Source organism: Chelonoidis abingdonii, chromosome 1 (assembly GCF_003597395.2).
Source record: "Chelonoidis abingdonii isolate Lonesome George chromosome 1, CheloAbing_2.0, whole genome shotgun sequence".
In the NCBI taxonomy this organism is placed as follows: Eukaryota; Metazoa; Chordata; order Testudines; family Testudinidae; genus Chelonoidis; species Chelonoidis abingdonii.
Window position 1 is genome coordinate 15,483,470 of NC_133769.1, and position 27,387 is coordinate 15,510,856.

The 27,387-nt window shown below is 41.2% G+C and overlaps 1 protein-coding gene across 3 annotated transcripts in view; it reads left to right on the top strand.

The window, feature by feature from the left end:
• The window catches only part of CDC123 (cell division cycle 123), an 87,167-nt gene that overhangs the window by 43,401 nt on the left and 16,379 nt on the right, over positions 1-27,387 (top strand). For all 3 annotated transcript variants that reach the window (XM_032798300.2, XM_075064237.1, XM_075064234.1), the window contains exons 9-10: positions 4,171-4,293; positions 15,829-15,857. In XM_032798300.2, the coding sequence (XP_032654191.1) occupies positions 4,171-4,293; positions 15,829-15,857 (152 nt within the window). The remainder of the gene's footprint in view (positions 1-4,170; positions 4,294-15,828; positions 15,858-27,387) is intronic.

Below are 27,387 nucleotides of genomic sequence, written 5' to 3' on the forward strand. Positions count from 1 at the left end.
TTAGCCTCGGACCATGGACGCACAACGCCGAATTACTGTGCCTAGTGTGGCCGCATGAAATCGAATTTATAATATCAGTTTTATAAAACCGATTTTAGCTAATTCTATATTATCCCGTAGTGTAGACGTGGCCTTAGTTCCTCCCCTCTCTGCACTGTGTCCAGCCTCCTCTGCCCTGGCTGGTTGCCCAGCGCTGCATCAAGTAAAGAGCATGGGAGAAAAACTTCCTGGCAGAAGTAGGCAGGGTGGGTAGAGACTTCTTCAGGGAGTCCTAAGCAACTGCAATATCCAGAAAACAACTGGGGCACAAGGTGGCCACATAACCTTCCTGCTTATTGTGATTAAAAGGTCAGTCTTCCTTTGATAACTGTAGGATTAGCAGGTATCCAAAGGGTTAAATATATAATAAAACATAAGTGTGATGTGATGCTGAGAGTTTGTTAGAATCTTTTTTCCCCCTCCTCTATTTCCCTCTAGATGTATTACAGGCCATTAGCTGCTAAATTCTAATTTTACAAATGTAATGACAAAGGACCTTCCCATCTATGTGAAGATGTTACGTATAAAACAGGCACATTAGAAAAGGTTTGGCTGCGTACATCGGATGCAGCTGGGGCTAATTTGACCCACTCCATCTCAGAGCTGAAATTATTTATTTAAATTAAGTCCCTGGCCATTAAAATCAAGCAGCCCCCAGCTCCAGATTACAGCCAGTTCAGTAGTAACCTGTCCAGATGGGACACCGAGCAAATGGCAATATAAAAATTTGCAGTGTTGTAGACAATGCTGGAGGATACTCAAAGAATCTGCACATTCAAATAGCAGCAGCAGCCGCTGCCATATTTCAGGGCCTTCAGAGGCCTCTGTGGGAACATCATAATGTCAAGCTAGCTTTAAAGCTTGGATCTAGAGAGCCACACTTGTGCTAACTCTGCTGTATGGCAGTGACAGGTGAGCACAGAGGAAAGTTTAAGAGTGGCAGACTGACATGTTCAATTCTTGTCTTCATCAGCTGCTCAGTACTAAGTGGCAGGACAAGATCAGAAATGAGGACATTCATAGCTGAACCCAGCAACCACCTCAATCAGTGCTGATTCAGTTTTTGTGGCTTTCTTGGTATGGACATATTATTAGGATGGAAGAACCATGAATTACAAAGCATATGGACCAAGGAACAAAGCATATGGACCAAGCATATGGACCAAGGCAGTCATGTGGTCACCAAAAGCTTTGGTGGTGCCATGAAATTGCCAGTAATGGACATAGACGAACATCCAGCCTTACTAGCTTAAGGGCCAAATGGCGCTCGATTTTCATGGAGGCTACTTCCTTTTGGGATTTTATCATTTTGATGATTTTAAGAGCTCCTATACAGGAGATTATATACCCTTGAAAGAGGGTTAAGTGAGCTCCCATTTTGTCTTGTGCAGCTGCAGCAGTTAGTATTGCTTCCAGAGCTGTGTGCTGCTTAGCTTCAATGACTCTGGATGTACAGACAGAAGTAAAGAGCTACCTTGGCTTCTGTCAGCACAGCAAAATAAGTGTTCTGCAGCAGGATGCAGTAGTCAGCAGTGACTCCTCTTCTCTGATTCAATCTCTCTGACACTTTGAGCAGGGGGTTGGACTAGATGACCTCCTGAGGTCTCTTCCGACCCTAATCTTCTATGATTCTGGGTATGTCTACACTATGGGATTATTCCGATTTTACATAAACCAGTTTTGTAAAACAGATTGTATAAAGTCGAGTGCACACGACCACACTAAGCACATTAATTTGACGGTGTGCGTCCATGTACCGAGGCTAGCATCGATTTCCAGAGCATTGCACTGTGGATAGCTATCCTGTAGCTATCCCATAGTTCCCGCAGTCTCCCCTGCCCATATGGAATCGGTTGAGTCCAACGCAAAAACAGTTGTCGTGATGATTTCGGGTAGATGCGTCACTGCATCCTTCCCCGTGAACACGCAACAATAGTTCGCGCCTTTCGTTCCCTGGAGCCTCGCGAACGCCATAGCAGCATTCATGAGCCCCGTTTTGCCTTTGTCATGTCACCATTTCTCACTGGATGCGCTGACATCAGTCGCAGTGCTACACAGCCGACATTTATTCGCCTTTGCAAGGTAGCAGAGCGGTTACCTCACCTGATTGCCCGTCGCCATCCCTTGTAATTGGCGATTGATGATGACGGTGTATCAGTCGTTCTGTACGTTCGCGCTGTCATGGGTTTCCTGGCTGGCCTCACTGGGTCACCGGGGGCATGGGACCAAAAAATGGGCGACTCCGGGCATTCCTTCTTTGTTTTGCCTTAAAATGTCAGCTGCTCAATTATGGGGCAAGTGTCTAAGACCGAGAGCACAGACGTCCGCTGCGCATCAGAGTCCCAGAATGATGAACTGCATGCCTAGTGGAGGAGGTGCCCTGCAACACCCACCCATTGCTTCCCTCCCCCCCCTTGGTAAACCCGTGGCAGTGGTTCCGTAGATAAAAGAATAGCTGCAGGAATAAGAAACACGGACTTTTAGTGAGATAAATGAGGGAGGCGCCTCCACTGTGTGATAGCAGTCGATTTTTCTTCTAGAATGAAAGGGGGGCTGAAGAGCAGTCCACATGCTTGATAAGAGACGGTTTACCAGCCGTTCGTACCATCGCCGGAATGACTGGAGTCATCCTTTCAGTCACCACGCGCCCCCCACACCCGATGCCAAGCCCCAGGCCTCACCATGGGGCCTGTATTTGAAAAAAAAGAAGAAACAACAGCGTACATGACTGCTACATGGCGATGGGTGTGGGCAGCGCTGCAGCCCTGGTCTACCGCGCCATGCAGACGGGGTGACATTGAAAAGGCTGAGAATGTTTTGTCCTTTCTTTCCCGAGGGGCAGGGGTGTAAATGAGAATTACCCTGAAACCCCGAAAAATGGTTTTGACCCTTAGGCATTGGAGCCAACAGAATGCAATGCTTTTCGGAGCGCGGACTGTTGGGATGCTGATCCTCGTTCCCCCTCGAGGTCCATCTTGATTCTATTGGGCTCGTTCGTTGTAACAGCACTGGTGAGTCCGCGTGGCCTCTGTCGTCTAGCCGGATGATTTTAAAATCGCTGTTGCATTTCGTCTTCTGTAACGGTAAGCTCTGTGAACAGATTGTCTTCCATACAGCGATCGCAAGTATTCCGTACAGTGCGTCGAGCTCTTTTTGGATTGGGACCGCACGCCCACCCGATTGATCAGGAGCGCCACGCGGGCAAACAGAATAATCAAAAGCGCAGGGCTTTTCCTGCAACCTGGACAGTCAAGCCGAGTTCCAGATCCTTCCAGAGCGGTCACAATGGTGCACTGTGGGATACCGCCCGGAGGCCAATACCGTCGATTTGCGGCCACACTAACCCTAATCCGACACAGCAATACCGATTTCAGCGCTACTCCTCTCGTCGGGGAGGAGTACAGAAACCGGTTTAAAGAGCCCTTTATATCGATATAAAGGGCCTCGTTGTGTGAGCGGGTGCAGGGTTAAATCAGTTTAATGCTGCTAAAGTCGGTTTAAACACGTAGTGTAGACCAGGCCTCTATGATTTGTGTTTGAAAAAAGGTGTTTTGCTCAGCTTCTTTTGACCTAACGGGCTTTGACATAGGTCTTGTTTTCACAGCATTGTTAGCTACAGGTATAACTCAATTGTTGCCCCTAATCCAACTCGTGCCCACACACAAAATCTGTAGTTCAAATTAAGTGGGATTTTAAGCTTGAGGTAGCTTGCCCGTCAGAGGGTTGGCTTGAGAACCACTGAAGGTCAAGCTTAGTAATGCAGTGCGAACTCATCTTTAGGCTTTTGATGGGAAAGGGAGTTACTAAAAGCGTGGAAAATCGAGACAATGTCCTCGTATAGTGAATGTGGCAAACCACAAGGGGTGTGTGTGTGTGTCTTTCTGTCTGGCAGTGGGGGAAAATCTTCAAACATTGGAAAGTAAAACCAGAGAGTAAGCAGCTGGGAGTGTTATTTTGATGCATTTGAAATTGGTATTTTAAAATATAGATCACAATGTACATGTTTCTAATAACTCAATCCTGTTCCACTAACTTCTTCACATCTCAGTAACACTTAAAAAAAAAAAAAAAAAAAAAAAAAAGCTATAAAATGTACATATGTAATGAATTAACTAATTGAATTCATAACAGGTATATCCCAGAGAGACTACACGCAATATTATGAGCATATCTCTAAACAAAATGAGGAGATCTGTAGATGTATACAGGAGTTCTTCAAGAAACATATTCAATATAAATTCTTGGATGAAGACTGTAAGTATCTCTTTAAGGATTGTATTAGAAAGCAAGATTGTGGGAAGTGGGAAATGTTTTATGGAAGTCCCCAATTGCTTAATAGTTACACTATTAACAATTAACTTTAAAATAGAATCTGGTGACCTGATCCTTCAAACATTTCTTCATGGAACTCCCATTGACTTCAATGTGAGTTCTAGGCTCAAAGGGGACTGCATGGCCAAGAAAGTAGAAATGAGGCCTATCAAATTATCCTGTGTAGCTGCTTGCCAGCCCAGGATTGTTTCCTACAGTCGCTTGGAAATACCAGTGAAAAGTAATATTTGACATTCCCAATATCTTAACTTGACAGCTATGTAATGTTTTTGTTCTCTGACTGCATGCTAATGCTAGTTGCTGCTTGCACAGTGTTTGGTTCTTTGATTTGAGAAAGTTTTGTATTCACTGAAAATGCCAGTCTTTCCACCTGTAGAGGAATGATTTTTAAAAAAATGGGAGATTGGCGGAAAGGAAATATTACACATTAATTATGTACCTAACAAAATAAATAGAGGGGCAAATAGGTATTTAGATATTTGGTTACCTTTTTATTCAATAGTTAATTCACCTGCAAAAAAAAAAAATAGCACACCTCAAATTTTTTTTAATATCAACATCTGATGAATATACCTTGTCTTCTAAATGTCTTCTTAGATTTCGCTCAGTTTAATACAGTCACTACAAAAGACATGTCATAGATGTTGTAACACCATTAAACAAGAGATCTGATGACTATATTTCTATACAATATCTCTTTAAACAGAAGTTCACTGTAGTAATTATTTTATGTCTGATACTTACATGGCACAGATTTGTAAACCGGTTAATACTGCCCAAATAAATAAATACTAGGGCTGTCAATTAATTGCAGTTAACTCACGAGATAACTCAAAAAAACTAATCACAATTAAAAAAATTAATCATAGTTTTAATCACACTGTTAAACAATAGAATACCAATTGCATTTTATTAAATATTTTTGTTCTACATTTTCATATATATTGTATTCTGTGTTGTAATTGTAATAAAAATAATATACACTTTGATTTCAAGTATTTGCACAGCAGAAATGATAAACAAAAGAGAGAGTATTTTTCAGTTCACCTCGTATTATAGTGTAGTGCAATCTGTCATGAAAGTGCAACTTAACAAGTATAGATATTTGTTGTTACATAACTGCACTCAAACACGAAACAATGTAAAACTTGAGAGTTGACAAGTCCACTTGGTCCTACTTCTTGTTCAGCTAATCATTAAGACAAACAGGTTTGTTTACATTTACAGGAGATAATACTGTCCTCTTCTTATTTGCAATGTCACCTGAAAGTGAGAACAGGCTTTTGCATGGCACTTTTGTAGCCACCGTTGCAAGGTATTTACGTGCCAGATATGCTAAACATTCGTATGCCTGTTCATGCTTCGGCCACGATTCTAGAGGACATGCTTCCATGCTGATGATGCTTGTTAAAACAATGTGTTAATTAAATTTGTGACTGAACTCCTTGGGGGAGAATTGTAGGACCCCTGCTCTGTTTTACCCACATTCTGCCATATATTTAGGGTGACCAGACAGCAAATGTGAAAAATCGGAACAGGAGGCGGGGGATAAGAGGAGCCTATATAAGAAAAAGACCCAAAAATCGGGACTGTCCCTATAAAATCTGGACATCTGGTCACCCTATATATATATTTCATGTTACAACAGTCTCGAATGATGATCCTGCACATGTTGTTCATTGTAAGAACACTTTCACTGCAGACTTGACATAACGCAAAGAAAGTACCATGTGAGATTTCTAAAGATAGCTACAGCACTCGACCCAAGGTTTAAGAATCTGACGTGCCTTCCGAAATCTGAAGGTACGAGGTGTGGAGCATGCCTTCAGAAGTCTTAAAAAAGCAACGCTCCGATGAGAACCTGAATCGCAAAAAAGAAAATCAACTTTGTGCTGGTAGCATCTGACTCGGGTGATGAAAATGAAAATGCGTCGGTTCGCACTGCTTTGGATAGTTATCAAGCCGAACCCATCATCAGCATGGAGGAATGTCCCCTGGAATGGTGGTTCAAGCATGAAGGGACATATGAATCTTTAGCACATCTGGCATGTAAATATCTTGCGATGCTGGCTACAACAGTGCCATGAGAACACTTGTTCTCACTTTCAGGTGGCATTGTAAACAAGAAGCAGGCCGCATTATCTCCTGTAAATGTCAACTATCTTGTTTGTCTGAGCAATTGCAATTGGCTGAACAAGAAGTAGGACTGAGTGGACTTGTAGGCTCTAAAATCTTACATTGTTTTGTTTTTGAATGCCGTTTTTTGTACATAATTCTACATTTGTAAGTTCAACTTTTGTGATAAAGGTATTGTACTACAGTACTTGTATGAGGTGAATTGAAAAATACTACAGAATTTCTTTTTTTACAGGGCAAATATTGTAATAAAAAATAAATATAAATGAGCTCTGTACACTCTGTATTCTGTGTTGTAATTGAAATCAATATGTTTGAAAATGTAGAAAACATCCAGGATTATTAAAAGAAATGGTATTCTATTATTGTTTAACAGTGTGATTAATCACAATTCATTTTTTTTAATTGTTTGACAGCCCTAATAAATATTTCAGGGAAAAAATGGCCAGTCCTGTAGCATGAGTGCCTAGAGCAATGCAATATCTTAAATGATGGGTAGTCACCAACAATGACTAAAGGAATAGGCTGGATCCTTTCACTAAAAATATTGATTAAATGGTTCTTTCAAAAAGAGTGCTGATGCTTTTTTGTTTAACTACTTCACTGATTTTTTTTAATTTAACAAAACATTCAGAACTGAACATTGGGCATGGAAACATATATGAAATAACATTTAATAAGAAAGTATGTGGATCAATTATATATGAAAATTAAAAAGCTACCAAATTGTTTGCCACTAGAACATCTATGATACCTTTTGGGGAAAAAAAGGAATTGTAAGTCTGTTTCCAAGAAGTTATATAAATCTTTTTTTTTTTTTTTTTTTTTTTTAAATATTGACATTCATCATTTTAGCTACTTAGGCCTTTTCATAGCTGGAATGTAATTTAACAGTTTCCTGCTGCAGTAGTAGAAGTAACTTACACTGTATTGTGGTTTAAAAACTAAAATTGCAAACCATTTCACAGTGGGAACAATCTCCTGATAAGGTTATTTATTAGTCTGTGCAATAGTGTTTCAGACTGTTGGACAGCCAAGACTAGTCAAAAACCTGATGGAGATACTGTAAGAAACTGTCTTACACTGGGCACGGGATGGATTGAGGCCCCAGTCCAGCAAACCACTCAAGCATGCACATAACTTTAAGCATGTGGTTGTCCTGCTGAAGTTAGTGGGTTGCTCACATTAAGTGGGTAGCCCCATTGACTTCAATGGGACTACTCACAAGTTTAAAGTAATAGAATCTTAGAAATGTGTCGATGGAAAGGACTTCAGTAGTTCATCTAGTCCAGCCCCTTGCACTGAGGCAGGACCAAGTCAACCTAGACCATCCCTGACAGGTGTTTGTCTAACCTTCTCTTAAAAACCTCCAGTGATAGGGAATCCATGATCTCCCTTGGAAGCCTATTTCAGAGCTTAACTATAAGGATAATTAAGAAGTTTTTCCTAATATCTAACCTAAATCTCCCCTGCTACAGATTAAGCAGATTACTTATTTCCCTACCTTCGGTGGATATGGAGAACAGTTGATCACCATACTCTTTATAACAGCCTTCATTTGTTTTAAGATTATCAGGGTTCCCCCCCCCCCCCGACTTCTTTTTCCTCAAATGCCCAGTTTTTTAATCTTTCTTGATAGGTCAAGATTTCTAAATGTTTTATCATTTTGTTGCTATCCTCTGGACTCTCTCCAATTTATCCACATCTTTCTTAAAATGTGCCCAGAGCTGAACACAGTTCTCCAACTGAGCTCTCCCTATTGCTGAGTAGAGCAGAACAGTTAACCTCCCGTGTCTTACATACAACACTCTTGTTAATACACCCCAGAATGATATTAACCTTTATTGCAACTCTATCACATTGCTGACTCATTTAATCTATGATCCGCTATAACCCTCCGTTCCTTTTCAGCACTTCTCCTGCCTAAACAGTTATTCCCCATTTGGTAGTTGTGCATTTGATTTATTTATTTTTTTTTTCCTTCCTGAACATACTACTTTGCACTGATCTTTATTGAACTTCATCTTGTTGATTTCAGACCAGTTCTCTGATTTGTCAAGGTCGATCTGAATTCTGCTCCTGTTGTCCAAATGCTTGCAACCTCTCCCAACTTGGTGTCATCGGCACATTTTATAAGCATACTCTCCGCTCCATTATCTAAGTCATGAATGAAAATATGGAATAGAATTGGACCCAGAACGGACCTCTGCAGGACCCCACTAGATACGTCCTCCCAGTTTGACAATGAACTATTGATAACTACTCTTTGATTACAGCCTTTGAAACAGTTTTGCACCCATCTTGTAGGAATTTCATCTAGATGCCATTTCCCTAGGTAGCTTATGAGACTGTCCAGTGGGACTGGGTCAAAAGCCTTACTATATTCAGGCTATATTACATCTACTGCTTCTCCTCATCCACCAGGCCAGTAAGCCTGTCAGATGGTTATGCCTGTGTATGTTTAAATGGTTTGCTGGATTAGATTTATTATTAATTTGTGTTACCATAGTGCAGTGGTTCTCAAACTTTTGTACTGGTGAGCCCTTTCACAAAGCACACCTCTAAGTGCGACCCCCCCCTTAAAATGAAAAGCACTTTTTTATATATTTAGCACTATTATAAATGCTGGAGGCAAAGTGGGGTTTGGGGTGGAGGCTGACAGGTTGTGACCCCCCCATGTAATAACCTCACGACCCCCTGAGGGGTCCTGACCCCCAGTTTGAGAACCCCTGCCATAGTGCCTGGGGGCCCTAGTTATGGACCAGGACCTCATTGTGCTATGCTCTGTACAAACACGTAACAAAGAGATGGTCTCTGCCCAAGGGGCTTGCAAACTTAGTCAATCTTCCCGCCCTCTGATTTTTCCAAAAAGTGATATTTTCTTATGCCAACCTATGCTTTACTGAATTATTGTTGTTAATCTTGCAGAGACAGGTATCTTATGAAAGAAACTTGAAATTCTCAGAGGCTGGAATTTTGTTTGTCCTTATCACTCTCCTTGGAGAAGACTAGTGGTCCTGAAAGCAATGTCTAATGTGATAGTGTTTCTAGACCTAAAGAGCTGTGAAAAATCCAAACACAAAATCATGTCATTCTGATTATCATCTTGCTTTTCCCTCTACTTTATTTCCAACATGATTTTACCTAATATGTCATCAATTTATACATAAGAAATGAGACCAATCTTTTTAAAAAAATGGGTGCCTAGAGTTAGGCTCCTAAAGTACAGTTTGTGGGGAAAAAAGGGTTCTCTACTGGTTGCTGCCATCTGGCTTTCTTAAATCTGGCTTTCTTTAGTCTTTCTCTTCAAGTCAGATTGGCAGAGCTCTCCTTCCGAGTTCTCTTTGGAGAAAAGAAGACTTCAGGGTGACCTTACCTGATGAAGTCTTGCAAATCTGTGGGTTCAGGCACTAATAAATGCTGACCTCCTCTCTATGGAAGCCTATTTCCAGGAAGTGCCACACAACGAGGGTTTTTTTTGTTTCTGTCTATTGATTTTCATTCTTTTTTCCAGCTTATCTATTGACAGTTACAATATTCACTGCTGGGTAGCAAATTGATTCTGTTTTCTATTACATAGTCAAGTTCTTCTCACTTCCATTTTTTTTAAAGTTATAGTGTTCTGGTTTTTCTGGCAATCTTTCCTAGCTTTTCTGCTGTTCACAGAGAGAGTTGTTAATGCTAATTTTTTCCACTTGGATTGGTACCGTGTCCAGATGGAAGTGCTGAATAATTGCAGCTGGAGTACTGCAGATTCATAGCAGTTAGAGAATAGAAAGATGAATGTTTTAAGAAAAACTTTTAACTAATCATTTTAAAATGTTCCAAATATTATCCCAAAAAGGGAAGAGGAATGTGGAAGTCTTTTTCTTAAACATTAATTTTTAATTCCCCTTGTGAAATTGCTGAATTTGTACCCCTTGCATCTGAAACCTTCAGTTTAGCTATGAATGCATGCTACAGCATGGGGGCTAGTGGAGCAAGTTGTCTCATAAACACCTCAGTTCTGTCTTGGAAGCACCTCTGTGGGAGAGGGAATAGCTCAAGTGTTCTTCCTCATTTAGATTTTGGATTGTGCAAAGATTACCAACCAATGGTACCACTTAGTACCAGTTGTGATGTGAATGCCTGTCCACTGACAACTGGCTAGGAGCACCATACAGCCATCAGATTCCAATGACTTACGGTCGTCACTGCCTTAGGCCTGATTTAAATTGACAAATGTGACTTTACTATGAAGTTTCTGTAGTTTTGCATCAATGAAACAAGTGTGCTGACATCTCCTGTTTCTGTTAATCAATAAGCTTGGTTGAGCAGAGATGCCAGGTTTCTTTTTCCATTATGCATTATTCCTTGCACAGATGAACAGCCAGACTGGGGGCTTGTCTACCTGAGAAAATTGCACGGGTTTAACTTGAGGTGATTTTTAAACTGATTTAGCTAAACCCGTGCAAAAGGCTGTGTGGACACTTATTTTAGTTTGTCAGCTTTATTTCAGTTTAGCTAAAGTCAATTGGGAAGTGGTTTAAGCTAAGCTGCAATAAGCCAAGCTGAAATAAGTGTGACCACACAAAGGTCTGTATGGTTTCACTAAATCAATTTTTAAAAGGACTTCAGTTAAACTGGTGCAACTTCTGCATGTAGACATGGCCTGAGTTTTCAAAAAGTCTCTTTGTGTAACTCTGCATAGGAAGACATAAGAATGGCCATACTAGGTCACACCAATGATCCATATAGCTCAATATCCTGTCTTCCAACAGTGGCCAGTGCCGGATGATTTAGAGGGAATAAACAACAGGGCAATTATTGAGTGATCCATCCCCAGTCATCCAGTCCCAGCTTCTGGCAGTCAGATTTTCAAGGACATTCAGAGCATGGGGTTCTGTCCCTTCCCATCTTGGCTAATAGTCAGTGATGGACTTATCCTCCATTAATTTATCTAATTTTTTTTAACTAGCTGTATTTTTGGCCTTCATAATATCCCATGGCAGAGAGTTCTACAGGTTGACTGTATATTGAATGAAGTACTTCCGTTGATTTGTTTTAAACCTGCTCCTATTAATTTCATCAGGTGACCCCTAGTTCTTGTTTTTTGTGAAGGTGCAAATAACATGTCCTTATTCACTTTCTCCATACCATTCACGTCTTTATAGATCTCTATCATATCCTCCCATTAGTCATTGTGATGTGGTTCCCTGGGTGCAACCTGGACTGTGGGACCGCTGAACCCTCTTTCCCACCAATCTGGGGTATCCCTCTCATTCTGTGATGCCATTACCAAGCTACAAACCTCTGACAGGTGCTGCGCTTACACAGACGTTTACAGGCAGGGACATACCCAACTGAGTTTACGTAAATGCTTCTCCAGCCACTCATGAACCAACAATAGAGTGGCTCCAGCCAATTCCCCCCCCGTTTCCCAGTCTTGCACCCCTTGCATAACTGTACTGCCTCACACTGGTCAAAAGCCTGACCAGTAAAAATTCATTACCCAGTCTTGCCCCTCCCTCAATATGGAGAGGACACACACTAGCCTTTGTAAACTGAGCTGAGATTTCCTAAGCACTTCAACCAAAACTCACTGTTTTAGGTAAAATATAAACAGATTTATTAACTACAGAGAGAGAGATTTTAAGAGATTATAAATAACAAGCGTAGAGATCAAAGTTGGTTACCTAAAAATAAAATAAATTTGCAGTCTGAGTTCTACAAACTAAACAGGATTTGAATCAAGCAGTGTCTCACCCTGACAGATGGTATAGTTCCTCAGTATGCAGACTGGGACTCTTTTCCAGCCTGGGACCACCTTCCCCAGTCCACAATCTTTGTCCTCCAGATGTGTTTCCAGGTGTTGAGTTGTGGGTGGAGTAAGGCCAAGTCACGATGCCACGGCCCCTTTATATAGTTTCTTCCAGCTTGCTGGAAAGATCTTTGGCTATGATATGGGTCAAACAGTCTCCATTGTATTCGGTTCCTGGGATAGTGGATTCTTTCCTTGATGGGTGCTGATGAGCCATTAACACTGTCTGGTTACTTCATTGTTATACCTAAATGCTGGTTGTGGGTGTTCCCAACCTCACAAGGTATTTCAGCAAAACTTCATAGCTTCATATGCAATGATAGCACATACAATCCAACAGGATATTAACGTTCAACAGAATAAGACCTTTAAAATGATGCCTCACAAGGCATACTTTGTATGAAACATACAATTGTATCACAGTGGTGAATATGGGGGTTCCAGGGTGCTGCTCTGAGGTACAGACTGCCACGGTTGTCTCTCTTTTCCAAGCTGAACAGTCCCAGTCTTTTAAATCTCTCTTTATATGAAACTATTCCATACTCTTAATCATTTTTGTTGCCCTTCTCTCTCTCCGTTTTCCAGTTTCAATATATCTTTTTTCAGATGGGGCAATCAGAACTGCACACAGTGTTCAAGGTTTGAGTGTACCACAGATGCATATATATAGTGGCATTATGATATTTTCAGTTTTATTATCTAACCCTTTTCTTATGGTTCCTAACATTGTTACTTTTTTTTTGACTGCTGCTGCACTTGGAGCAGATGTTTTCAGAGAACTAGTCACAATGACTCCAAGGGTTTTCTTGAGTGGTAACAGTTAGTTTAGACCCAGTCATTTTGTATGTATAGTTGAGATTATGTTTTCCAATGTGAAGTACTTTTGCTTTTATCAAGCTTGAATTCATCTTCTATTTTCTTGCCCAGTCACGCCGTTAGTGAGATCCCTTTATAAATCTTCAGAGTCGGCTTTGGACTTAACTATTCTGAGTAATTTTGTATTGTCTACACATTTTGCCACCTCACTGTTCACCTCCTTTTCCAGATCATTTGAGTATGTTGTACAGCACAGGTTCCAGTACAGATCTTTGGAGGACCCTGCTATTTACCCTTCTCCATTGTGAAAACTGACCATTTACTCCTACCCTTTGTATCCTATCTTTTAAACAGTTACTGATCCATGAGAGGACCTTCTCTCTTATCGCATGATTACTTAGTTTGCTTAAGGGTCTTTGGTAAGAGATCTTGTCGTAGGCTTTTTGAAAGTCCAAGTACACTATATCGACTGGATGACATTTGTCCACATGCTTGTTTACACACTCAATTAATTCTAATAGATTGGTGAGGAATCATTTCCTTTTACAAAAGCCATGTAGACTCTTCCCCAACAAATCATATTAATTTATTTGCCTGATAATTCTTTTCTTTACTATAGTCTCAACCAGTTTGCCTGGTACTGAAGTTAGGCTTACCAGCCTGTAATTTACAGGATCAGTGTTTCACTAGTTACCTTCCAGTCATCTGGCACAAAGTCTGATTTAAGTGATAGGTTACATGCTACAGGTAGTATTTCTGCAAGTTCATATTGAGTTCCTTCAGAACTCTTGAGTGAATACAATCTGGCCTGGTAACTTATTACTGTTTAATATATCAGTTTATTTCAAAACCTCTCAGTTGACACCTCAGTTTGGGACAGTTCCTCAGATTTGTCGTCTAAAAAGAATGGTTCAGGTGTGGGGAACTTCCCGTATCTTCTGCCCTGAAGACCAATGCAAAGAATTCATTTAGCTTCTCCACAATAGCCTCAGTTTTCCTGAGTGCTTCTTTTGCCCCCTCGATCCTCCAGTGCAGTGGTTCTCAACCTTTCCAAAATACTGTACCTATTTCAGCAGTTTGAAGCCTGACCACCCCACTCACACCTGGGGCTGAAGCATGTAACTTAGCTTTGTGTGGCCCCTTGTGGTACGGGGCCGCACGCAGTTGCCCTGCTTGTCATCCCCTAATGCCAGCCCTGCACTTGTGACCCCCCTTCCCTTAACCCATCCTGTGACCCCCCTGGGGATCATGAACCCCAGGTTGAGACACACTGATTCAAATGAATTGACAAACCCCCTGGAAGATTTCTGCATATCCTGAGTGCTACATGTATCCCTGGTTGAGAACCACTGCTCTAGAGAATTGATGAACCCCTGGAAGATATCTACGTGGTCGAGTACCACTGCTCCAGTGGCCCCACTTACTGTTTGGCTGGCTTCCTGCTTCTGATGTACTGAAAAAAAATAATTGCTGGTAGTTTTTTTTGTCTTTAGCCAATTGCTCTTCAAATTCTTTCTTGGCCTGTCTTATTATACTTGTATGCTCAACTTGCAAGTTTATACTTCTTTATACTAGGATTAGACTTCCAGTATTTAAAGGATACTTTTTTCCCCTCTAACTGCCTCTTCTACTCTTCTGTTTAGCCATACTGGCTTTTTTTTTGGTCCTCTTACTCCCTCCCCCTCCCCCCCATACACTCTTAGGGCATACATTTAGTTTGCATACCTACAATGGTGCATTTAAATAGTCTTCATGCAGTTTCCAGGCATTTCCCCCTTGTAACAGTTCCTTTTAATTTCCATTTAACAAACTCCCTCATTTTTGTGTGTTCCTCTTTTTGAAGTTAAATGGTACTGTGGTAGGTTTCTTTGGCATTTGTCCCCTTACAAGGATGTTAAATTTAATTACATTATGGTTGCTATTACCGAGTGGTTCAGCTATATTGATCTCTTGGACCAGATCCTGTGGTCTATTTAGGACTAAAAGGAGAATTGCCTCATCTCTTATGGGTTCCAGGACAAGCTACTCCAAGACGCAGTAAATATATGGATTTGTTTAACAATACAAAAAAGTTTACTGTGAAAGATATAGGTAGATAAATAGATATAGACATGGAGAAACAACTGTTTTGTTTAAATCTCTGAATAGTGACGGGTTCGTATTAAAATAGACATCACTAGGCAGTTGGTGTGCTGTGACTACTGTGTTGTGTACTAAAAGTGATCATTTCTCTGCTACCTTCTCTCAGCCACCCACCCCGGTTGATTTTCACTGTCTGTTTTGTTTCATCAGGTGCTGATTGTAATCTCTTTGTGGCAAGGACTCTTTATTCTGTGTGTGTACCACAGCTAGCACAATGGGGCCTTGATCCCTGATTAAGGCCTCTAAGTGCTACTACAGTACAAACAATAATACTGAAGACAAGCTCTCTTCTGTTTTGAAGAGCTAATAACATGTTTTGGGGTGGAAATATCTGTATTAAACAATAAAGACGTGTAGAAAATCCAGTCTATCCACTGGCAGCAGGAGTTTTCTATTACTGTTTCTACTCTCCATCCTAAATGAGCGCTGTCTTGGGCTTTCTGTTTTGTAGACATATTAAACTTGAGCATTGTGCTATAAACACTTGTTTATCTATTTATGCTTAGCGATGTGTGTAACCACATATATTTTGAAACTAACAAATTAATTTTTCTTCTTTCCAGTTGTTTTTGATGTGTACAGAGACAGCATGGTAAGTTAATAACGGCTCATATTATTAGCATATTTTTTGATTTTATTATTTGTATTCTAATGAAATTCTTGTGCTTCCTAAGTACCACAGAGGAGAAATGAATGTTGGCTTCAACTTCCTGGGAAATATTGTGATGATGAGTGAATTAGAAGCATCTAGATTTTTTATTTAGCATTCTGTTCTGCAATTGTTTTCTTATATCATCAGGTCCTGTTGACTTGAGTGTATCTATTGAATCTAGATAGTCTTTAACTTGTTCTTTCCTAGTTTGGCTTACTTCCTCCCTCTTCGTTGTTAATATTGTGCTAAGTATCGGGTCACCATTAACCCTTTTAGTGGGGACTGAGGTAAATAGGCATTAAACACCTGATCCTTCTTGAGCTTATATGTCATTTGCTTTCTTTCCCTGTTAAGTAGCGAACCTACACTTTCCTATTTCTTTCTCTTGTTCCTAATGTATTTATAGAACCATTTTGTGCCTTAGCTTTTCTGATTTTGTCCATACATGCTTATGTTTACGTTTATACTGCTCCTTAGCAATTTGTCCATGTTTCCATCTTTGATAGGATTCCTTTTTGATGCTCAAGTCATTAAAAGAGCTCCTGATGGAGTCATATTTGCCTTACACTATTCTTCCTCCATTTTCTTTGCCTTAGGATAGTTTGCTGTTGTGCCTTTAACATTGTCTCTTTGAAAAACTGCCAGCTTTCCAGAACTCCTTTTTCTCTTAGATTTTCTTACTTTCCTACCTGAATGGTATCTAACCTAAGATGGTTGGGATGAGCATATGTGTCATATAACAATAATGTTCTTCTGCAAATAATTTTCTCCAGAGAATAAGTAGTTTATCTTTAAAAGTATGTAACAGAATCTTTGAAAAGACTTTAAAAAAAAAAAAAGACATTTAATGGTGTCTGTCACATTCTGGGGTGCAATCCAGACCAGTGTGGGGTTATCGCTTTCCCTGTAACCTTAGGTGCGTTGAATGTTCTGCTGCTGTGACTCACAGCCTGGATACCAACAGAGAAGCACATAGTTCCTGAGTGTCTATATGCTGTGCAGCCCTGGTTCAGCGCTCTGACTCCAGCAGCCTGCCTACAACACAACAGATCCACTCTGATTTCCCAGTCTTAATTATTATTTGTAGAGGTGACCCCAATGCACTCCCAGTCCTGAATTTTCCCCAACCACCTGCCTTGAAGTGGCCAGCCCTCTCCTGGAACACTCTCAAAAATAGTGTGAGTTGTTTGCTCCTTCAAAGAGACAGAAGCACACCACAGCTTAACTTAACTGGGGTAAATACACCCTTCCCTTCAAGCACAGCACTGAGTTGGTTTTTATTGTAAAAATTAACCAAATCTATTACCGAAAGGATGTAGGTTAAGTGATACCAAGTAGAAAGAATAAAGTTAGAAAGAATTACAAACAAACAAAAGTAAAATTACACTTTGTAATGGCTAAGACCTAAATTAACAAGCTAGAGTCTTTGTTTGAGGTAGCTTCCTTACCAATCTTCCATTCCCAGAGACTTCAACCCCTTTGGTTGAAGGACATATCTTTCTCATCTTGCAAGAGATCTGGTCTCTTGTATCTGTGCAGTGATAGATAACTTAGGGGTTCTCTGCCCCTGCCTTAATAGTCCAGTAAACCTTAGAAAAGCATATCTCTAAGTTAATTGATCTTGCTTCAAGAGGCAGGGAAGTTCCCTGGGTTGTGCTGTCTCCATCTCCTGTCAAGAGTAAGTGATCATCTTTCCCCACTTGCTCTCCTGATGACTTGGGGTTACCTTGCATATAAATATGCCGCCTTTGTCTCTGCCTGACAACCAGGTTGGTCAGAAAGCAAATACACAGTCCTTTGTGATCTGTACATGCTGACTGACTCCCCAGCCATCTTGTGAGTTTTAATGGTTCTGTTTACTGCATATGTAAATTACTGTCCCATTGTTACTGATCAGTCCTGCTTCATTTGTATTCAAGGCCCAAGCAGACCTGTTTTCTACTTCATTCAAATACAGACTTTAAAACATAGTAGCAGACAACATCCACATGTAGTATTAATGTAAACATTTCACAACGGTATTAATCACCAGTGTATCAATAGTTTTTCAGTGACATGACACCTTTTACATACAGATCATGCCACTAATGAGTTGGGGTACACTGGCCAAGCCTGCTGAAACTCACTGTTAGATACCAGAAAGCCGCTTGCCCTCAGACACTGGGATGCTCAGGGTCACACCTCCTCCCTTACAAAGCTGCAGGAGGGTTAGTCACTGGCTGGCCCAGAGGCAGTAGGTCAGAACCCTCTTTTCTGGCCAGGGTGTCTGCCACCATATTTTCTTTCTCCTTTATAGAGAAGAAAACTGTTTTGTCTCCTATGTCTGTTTACAGTCTTCGGGATATAATATTAGAGCATGTCCATAATTTCACCTACAGAGTTGTTACAAACATTTCACTGTAACATTAATGACCTGTGTAGTGGTAAATTTCAAAGGCTATATTACATCTCCCGTTTTAAATAAACACCATAACTGGAGGGTGTGAGGTGCAGTGAGTGTGTCAGACCTGACAAGAATTGCTGATGTAGAATCATGAACCATCAATGGATGTCTGTGTCGCAGTATTGCAAGAAACTGGTTAAATATTATAGGGGAGACTGATAGCGCCACCTATTATTAAGGTAGCCTGACATGTCCCCACTTTAAGAGCCTGGTTTTGGTTGCTTATAACTTTGCCAAACCTGGACTGTTTGTGCTGAAATTTTCCATGCTGGGTGTCTGCCTTCGGCCACATACCAGCTTAATATGCTCCACCCGAGGGCAATAGGGAGAAGCTGGATTTTCCCAAGTGCTTCAGACCAAGGTGAGGCTAGGCACTGGGACGGAAAGCAGGGAGCCTCTCTCTCTCCTGTGTTCTCACTGACAGCCTTGTGGGAACATCCAGGCAGCATGGGGGAGGAAGATGTCTGAGTTGAATGCAGAGAAGACTAAAGCCGGACTGGGGAGAGTCAAAGGAGGAGATTGCAACAAGGAATCTAGTGCAGTGGTTATTTCATCAGGATTATTTGGTCAGGCCCCCTTTCTTTGTGCCTGTAGTAGTTTACACCCAACACGTAAAGTACATATACCACCACCCAGCTCTGAAAGCAGAGCAGAGAGCAGCAGCTGCTAGCTAGGCTGCACCAGCAGCAGCACAGAAGTAAGGGTGGCAATATGAAAAGTGATATTCGTCAATACCACTTTTCACAGCAGATTTAGCACCCCATGCCACCCTTATTTCTGCACTGCTGCAGCCACCAAGGGCTGACAGCTGGAGCTCTGCTGCCTCCAGGTGTGGGAATGAGGGAGAGTGAAGGAGAGCCTGAACCCAGGCTGCCCAGGTGAGGGATTGGGGCAAGGGTGTGCACAGCCCTTCTGCACGAGCCCTGGCCATCCAGGATTCATGGGAGTGGGAGGAAAGCACACCGCTTAACACATTCCCTACCAGCCCTGGGAGACCTGCTCCATAGTTTGAGAAGCACTGAGACTGAATCTAGAGGGGGTCTTGAGAGTGAAACTGAATGAGACTGTCTGGGCAAAGAGACTGGGAGCGTGTGGGGGAGACTGGGACAGGTTAGCGAAGAAGACTAGGACTGGAAGCTGGGGGAAAACAAACTGGGAATCGGTGAAGGAAGGGGAGTGGAGATTGGGAACCAGTTGGTTGAGGGGAACCTCGGAGATCAGACAAGGAGCTATGGGAAGGTGGGGGACTGGGACTGTCAGAACAAAGAGAGTGGAACTAGAAAGCAGGGGAGGTGGAGGCAGCAGGGAGTGATAGGTTCCACAACTTGGCAGAGCAGTGGTGCAGGAGGAGAACTGGGACTGGCTGTACAAGGAGCCAGGGAGGGGTGATGGGGGAGACCGAGATGGATGATGACCGCAGGAAAAGAGACTAGGACTAGGAGCCAGTGGAAGAGGACAGACAGATAGGATGAAGTGCTGGAAAGGAGGACTCCAGAACTGGCTGGGCAAGGGGGCTGGAGCTGTGTCACAAACTGGAGAAGTAGATACTGGGACTGGGTAGGCAAGGAGCCAAGGGTGGGGAAGAGACAGGACTGGGCCAGGGACAGGTTGAGGGGACATGGCAGAAGAGTCTGTGCCCACTAGATACACCCCCTTCAGTGTGGAATGGAGCCCAAAAGACCTGATTCTGAGCATTTCTCTGCTGTCAGTAAATATTTGTGAAGTCCACTGGCAAGCTACATTCTGGTCCACACAGAGGATGACAACCTAGTACTGCTGTCAGTTTAGTTCTGTTGGCTAAAGAGGCAGAGGTCTGTGCAGTGGATCTAGTAGCCCAGTGTCAGTATGAGGCCATGTGATGGAATTTCTGGTTGTTGGTTTTTTTTTCCAGTTTGCTCTTTTTAAAAACCTAGGAAATTACACACAAACTACATTAAAAGAACATTATTAAGGTTGCAAAGTCAAGCAGTCAAAAGCTACGAAGTACCTGCACAGCCTTAATCTCTTTTGCCCCTCCCTCCATGTGTGTAATTTAAAGACTGTATGTGATTGTATGCATTAAGATAGGATTCCTGCCTCTGGAACACAGGATGGGCATCCCCTCGGGATGAATCAGGGTTGTGTAGTGAAGGAGACTCTTGTCTGTAGACCCTTGCCTCATTTGTTGCAGAACTTAGAATGAGTTGAGTGTAGTGAATGAGGCAGAAGACTGCTGGAAGAGAAAGGATAGTCACATGGCTAAGGCAATTGAATGATATCCCTGCCTCTGCCACAGTGTTTTTATGTGATGCTAGGCAAATCACTTAAACCAAACTTTTCATAGGTCGTCACTAATTTTGTATTCCTCGTTTTCTGGGTTCCTGACTTGAGACCCTGGGGTCTGATTTGCAGAAGTGCTGAGCATTTGTAGCTGCAACTGAAGTTAATAGGGTCTCTGCTTTGAACATATAAAGTGCTAAATAATGCTGAGTATTATGAACAATCAGGTCTTAGGCATCTTACACTGGGCACCCAAAATCAGTGGATGCTTTTGACCTTCGTCTTTTGGTTCCTTAGATCCCCATCTGTAAAGTGGAGACACAACCCTTCAGCTCACAGAGGTACAGTGAAGATAAATTAATATTTGTGAAGCACTCTACTAGCAATGAGCACTATCTGGGGCTGAATCGGGGAAATTTAGAATTCTGTCTTCATAACAGGGTTTGAGTAGAATGCAGTAAATAAGGCATTGGGCCACACATTAAACAAGGGTAAAGCAAAATATTGAATAGCTGCTCACTAAGTGAGGGCTGTTCATCCTGTGCACTGAATGAAGTTGTGGTATTGTAGAAAAATGTGTGATCTTGTAATTAAAGGGCTTGTCTACACAATGTGGCAATGAAACAGCGCTACATGTAAGTGCGCTAGGGAGCCTTTAGTGTGCACCAGCAATGTCTACACAGACCACTTAATGCACAGCACATTAGCACACCTTAAAAATCACATCCCTGTGGAGTGCATTACCCCGTTGTGTGAACAAGCCCAAAGACTGTATGATATTGCCTGCAAACAAGGAGATCAGGTTTGCATAGGCAACCTTAATTTGGCATTTTCTAATTTTTAGTGCTTAACTTTGCAGCCTTAGTTGTGTTTTGTCTGTGTGACAGAAACTACCGATGATAAGTTCCTAATAGAAGAGAAGGAAATTGGGTAGACTTAACTACCGAACAGATCTTCATCTCTCTTCTTGAGACTGATATTATCTGAAGGACTCTACCTTTTGCTGTAATTTAGAAATAATATTCTGAATTGTATAAGAGTTTGGATGATGGCTCTACTGAGCATCTGAGGGAATGACTCACAGATTTGAAGCTCTAAGGGACTATTATGAGAACTAATCATACTTTCCAAATTTCATCCACTAATTCTTGCATCAAATATACATCTTTGCCTGATCTGAGAGCAAAAATGGATTTAATCTAATGAAGTTAAAATTATGATTCAGTGGTGTCACCTTTCAGGATTTTTATTGTGAACCTTGTGATAGCTGATGTTTTCTTAAAGCTCCAGCTCCCAGAGTCATGTGATTATGTGAGGTTAAGTGTTCATTTAAAAAAAAAAAAAAGAAGCTTCTGTCCCATACAGTTGTGGAGAAAAGCTTGAAAACATGCATCCTAAAGGCTCAAAAACTAGAAAGCAAACAAAAAGGGGCCCTTTTAAAAATCTCATTATTAGGGCTGTCAATCGTAGTTAATTCACTCAATTAACTCAAAAATTAATCGCAGTTAATTGCACTTTTAATCGCCCTGTTAAACAATAGAATACCAATTGAAGTTTAGTAAATATTTTGGGATGTTTTTCTACATTTTTCAAATACATTGATTTCAATTACAACACAAAATACAAAGTGTACAGTGCTCACTTTATTTTTATTACAAATATTTGCACCATAAAAATGATAAACAAAAGAAATAGTATTTTTCAGTTCACCTCATACAAGTACTGTAGTGCAATCTCTTTATCATGAAAGTGCAACTTACAAATGTAATTTTTTTGGTTGGGGAGTACTTAACTTCACTCAAAAATAAAACCACATAAAACTTTGGAGCCTACAAGTCCACTCAGTCCTACTTCTTGTTCAGCCAATTGCTCAGAAAAACAAGTTTATTTACATTTAAGGAAGATAATGCTGCCCGCTTACTATTTACAATGTAACCTGAAAGTGAGAACAGGCATTCACATGGCACTTTTGTAGCTGGCATTGCAAAGTATTTATGTGCCAGGTATGCTAAACATTCGTATGACCCTTCATGTTTCAGCCGCCATTCCAAAGGATATGCTTCCATGCTGCTGATGCTCTTTTTAAAAAAAAAAAATATATATATATGTTAATTACATTGGTGACCGAACTCCTTGGTGGAGAATTGCATGTCTCCTGCTCTGTTTTACCCGCATTCTGCCATATATTTCATGTTATAGCAGTCTCAGATGATGACCCAGCACATGTTCATTTTAAGAACACCTTCACTGCAGATTTGACAAAACACAAAGAAGGTACCAATGTGAGATTTCTAAAGATAGCTACAGCACTCGACCCAAGGTTTAAGAATCTGAAGTACCTTCCAAAATCTGAGCTGGACGAAATGTGGAGCATGCTTTCAGAAGAGTTAAAAGAGCAACACTCCAATGCGGAAACTTCAGAACCCAAACCACCAAAAAAGAAAATCACCCTTCTGCTGGTGGCATCTGACTCAGATAATGAAGATGAACATGCGTCGGTACACAACACGCTTTGGATCGTTATCGAGCAAAAACCATCATTAGGATGGACGCATGTCCTCCAGAATGGTGCTTGAAGCGTGAGGGACATATGAATCTTTAGTGCATCTGGCACGTAAATATCTTGTGATGCCAGCCTCAACCCCTGTTCTTACTTTCAGGTGACATAAACAGGAAGCGGGCAGCATTACCTCCTGCAAATGTAAACAAACTTGTTTGAGCGATGGGCTGAACAGGAAGTGGGACTGATTGGACTTGTAGGCTCTAAAATTTTACATTGTTTTATTTTTGAGTGCAGTTTTTTTTTGTACATAGTTCTACATTTGTAAGTTAAACTTTCATGATAAAGATATTGCACTACAGTATTTGTATTAGGTGAATTGAAAAATGCTATTTCTTTTGTTTTTTACAGTGCAGATATATGTAATAAAAATAATATAAAGTGAGCACTGTACACTTTGTATTCTGTGTTGTAATTGAAATCAATATATTTGAAAATGTAGAAAATATCCAAAAATATTTAAATAAATGATATTCTATTATTAACAGTGCGATTAATCACAATTCATTTTTTTAATCACTTGACAGCCCTGATCATTATTTGAACCAGTTGTGATTTGTGAGGAGGGGCCTGACTCACAATGTTCCAGCAGATGGAGTTGGCAATACTGGTGATTTTAAGTACTGATTCTGACTCTCAGCCTCTTGGTGATTGATATGGAGAGAAAGTGTCTGGGTTTTGTAGTTATATAATGACAATGCCAAAAATAGTACCTAAACAGATGTGTGTCTGGATGGAAGTACTTCTTGTACCAATGCATCCAGTCAACACCAGGTAATTTTATGACATTGGTTTCAAATCAGCCTAAAAGCTAAACGCAGCTCAGGTACAAAACCTATTTACCCAACCCTGCGGTTCTCAAACTTCATTGTACTGCAACCTCCTTCTGACAACAAAAATTACTACACGACCCCAGGAGGGAGGACCAAAGCCTGATCCTGCCTGATCCCACCTGAGTCCTGCCATCCCAGATGGGGGCCAAAGCCTGAGCCCCACCACGCCAGGCAGGGGGACCAAAGCAGAAGCCAAAGGCTTCAGCCCCACGCAGGGGCCTGTAACCTGAGCCCTGCTGCCCAGGGCTGAAGTCCTTGGGTTTTGGCCCTGGGCCCCAGCAAGTCTGAGCCAATCCTGGTGACCCCATTAAAATAGGGTTGTGACCTACTTTGGTGTCTCGACCCACAGTTTGAGAACCGCTGACCCTACCTGATTATGATGGGGGGTGGGGCAGAGAGGAGAGAAAGTGGGGAAATTGTACTTACCACAGCCAAGTTAATGAGCAGAATTTTTCAAGTCTGGCCAAATTCAGCCTCTGGCTGCCTTGTCCTGTAACTTGAAGGGTGAAGACAGAGATTACTTAAGTGAAAGATTTTAATCTTGGTGATTTTGGACAAGGCATTTTTTCTTCAGCTATCAAGTTAATATAGCTGTGTCTGTCTGTGTATCTCTTAATTATTTGTGCAAATTCCATGCAGCCCTCAGGCTCCTGGAAAACTACCAGTTAGTCCCTTGGTGTGTCAGACCCACCTCCTTCACCCTTGTCTGTGCACACACTTCCATGACTTGCCAATGTTTTATTCAGTGTCTCTTTAGTGTGTGAATTATTATAGGCACTGAAATGGTGTTGAGTGTTGTGTAGCTCAATCAGTTTCCAGAGTTTGTGCTCCAGGTCAACATGGTTGCATGGCAACCTCACCTGTAGAATGAGAGAAGTGCCCAGCTTCTGCCTATTTAAAGCTTTCACCTGTAAAATGTCTCTTGGATGTGTGTTTTTGTTCTCTTGCAAGCCTGCAACACTTGGAAGAGCAAGAACCCTGTAGGTTTTCTGTAGAGTGACTGAAAGAACACTGGGGAGACTGCTGCAAGTCCAAGTGATTTGGAATTTTCACATCAGTAGATTGGAGTACGACACAAGCAACTTGAATGTATCTGTTCTATGCAAGCTTTCATATACCTTCTAATACGGCCCATGTAAACTCAGTTCAGTGCTTCTGCTTCTGCTCTCAGATGATGTTACCGATATTCTCTCTGCTGTGCACTGGCTTCCCTGAACTCAGTCTTGTCAGTTCTTGACTGGCTTTGCAGACCAGCCAGCTTTAAGGAATACCCATTCTAACACAATCTTTAAAGCCAGATGGTCTCCAAAGCTAGGCAGCTAGCATTGGAAAGGCTACGCTCCAGGGTTGGATGGCCCATTTTGGATACCTTTCTTTACTTCTGCTCTCAGCTGTTGTCTAGTGATGGGCTGCCTGGAGGTAGCTGTACTTTGTGTTGTGTGAACTAATCCCTGTATATTTCTTGCATACCTCTCAAATCTTAATTGTTTGTAAAACACTTTATGATCTTTAGATAAAAGTTACTGTAGAACTGCAAAGTATTATAATGAAGGTATTTCAGACCATTGTTAGTTCACAACTCTCTTTTCTAAATTTTAAACTAACACTCGGGCTTCATTGCCTCATATGTACTGTCACTGTGGGCATGAACACATGGCTGAAAATAGGGAAACGTGACAATTCTCTTTGCTGGTTATCTTTGCTAACGTGATATTTCTTATCTATCTTGTAACTTCCTTTAAATGTTCTTATATTATAGCTACTTCCTTAAAGCAGTATGCTTTTTATCTTTTTATGAAAATAAAATGAATGTTATCATGTTATAATAGACCAACCAGTGTATACTTTTAGGGTGCTGAATACATACCATGTGTTATTGCTTGTTTTCCCTCATCATATACAAAATATAGCCTATGTTAATTTCACTCTTGTGGTGGTGATGTTTTTGCTACACAAATGGATCTTCAGAAAACATCAGGCATAGTCTTGAGGCCACATAGTTTGAGAGCATAGAAAAGAAGGCTGTCTTTGAAGGAAATGACTTTATGCTTGCCTAGTAAACACTCAGTATTGAGGCACCCAAACTTTGGGACAGCAAAGGCTGCATTAGCAACTTACCAAGAGGCAGAGAGACACACCTAACATGTATGCAGATGCCCGTAAGTGGTTTTATCAAAAACAATTGCATATAGCCCAGACATATAAGCAGATGTTAATCTGTCTTAAGTGACAAGAGATTGCTAATACTGGAAGCCTGCAATTAAATAGCTTTATTCTTGCTCTATAGTTGCAATATGAAAGTGATCTTGGATTATGTTTTGGGGCCTTTGGCTTTTACTCTGGGTTTCCTAGATACGCTTCAGTCTTGTTTTTCCATTTAGTCTGAAGACTGTTCAGTGACTGACCCAGAGATAGATACCTTACTTTTAATAAATCTTCAGAGGGGCTGAAGGGAAGTGTTTTAGATCTATTCATTTTTTATGCTGCCTCCTACCAATTAGCAATTACCAAAGTTCCGTGGGGATATAAGAGCAACTAGAGGAGAAGCTTTGGGAACAGAAGTTGTGGAAGGCACACTGGCTCTTTTCCGTCTCTGCAGGAAGAGGAAAATGCTGCTGTGGTGCCCACAGTCCCCAGTTCTTGCTTTTCACAGGTCCCATAATTTATTTTTTGATATTAAAGCCTATGCAGTATAAAACTCCCTAATGAACTGATGTAAAATCCCTATGAACAGTTAAGTTGAATACATTTAATAAAAAAAAAAAATCCCCACTCTTTTAACAAGCTGAAAAATCTCAGAGATGGAGGAAAGAGCCTCTGAACCACAGAGCGAACTTTGCCAGCAATTGCCTGTCTCTGAAACACAAATTGGTTCATTAGCTTGTTTTCCAGTGTGGTAGGAATCCAAATGATAAATTCTTCTTCCTGATGTCATTGGGTTGACAAGATGCTCTGATGATAGCACAGGCAAAACATCATTATAATTAGAATATTTGACTATTTGCGAAAAGAAGCAGAGGGATTGAAAATAAGCCAGGCTGATGCAAATAGTCTGCTTCCTGGAGTGCTGCCATGGTGGTGGCAATGCTTCTACACCCTGGTTGCAGCTCAAGAGTGCAAAACCACCTCTGTTTCTTTACCCTTCTGCAATAAATAACAGCTGAAGTGTCTTTCTGTGACGTTCCCCTGGTGTTATCTGGACTAGTGATCCCCTAGGTCACTCCAGTCTTTGACTCTGGGAGCCGGCCTTACCCTGCTCCGCTGTGAGAACCCCCACTCCTGGGCTGTTCACACACAGCCTCTAGCATGTAAGTTGCTCCCAGCCACATGAGTGAGCACTTTTGGCCAGCCGCTGCTTGGATTGTGCAACTGAAT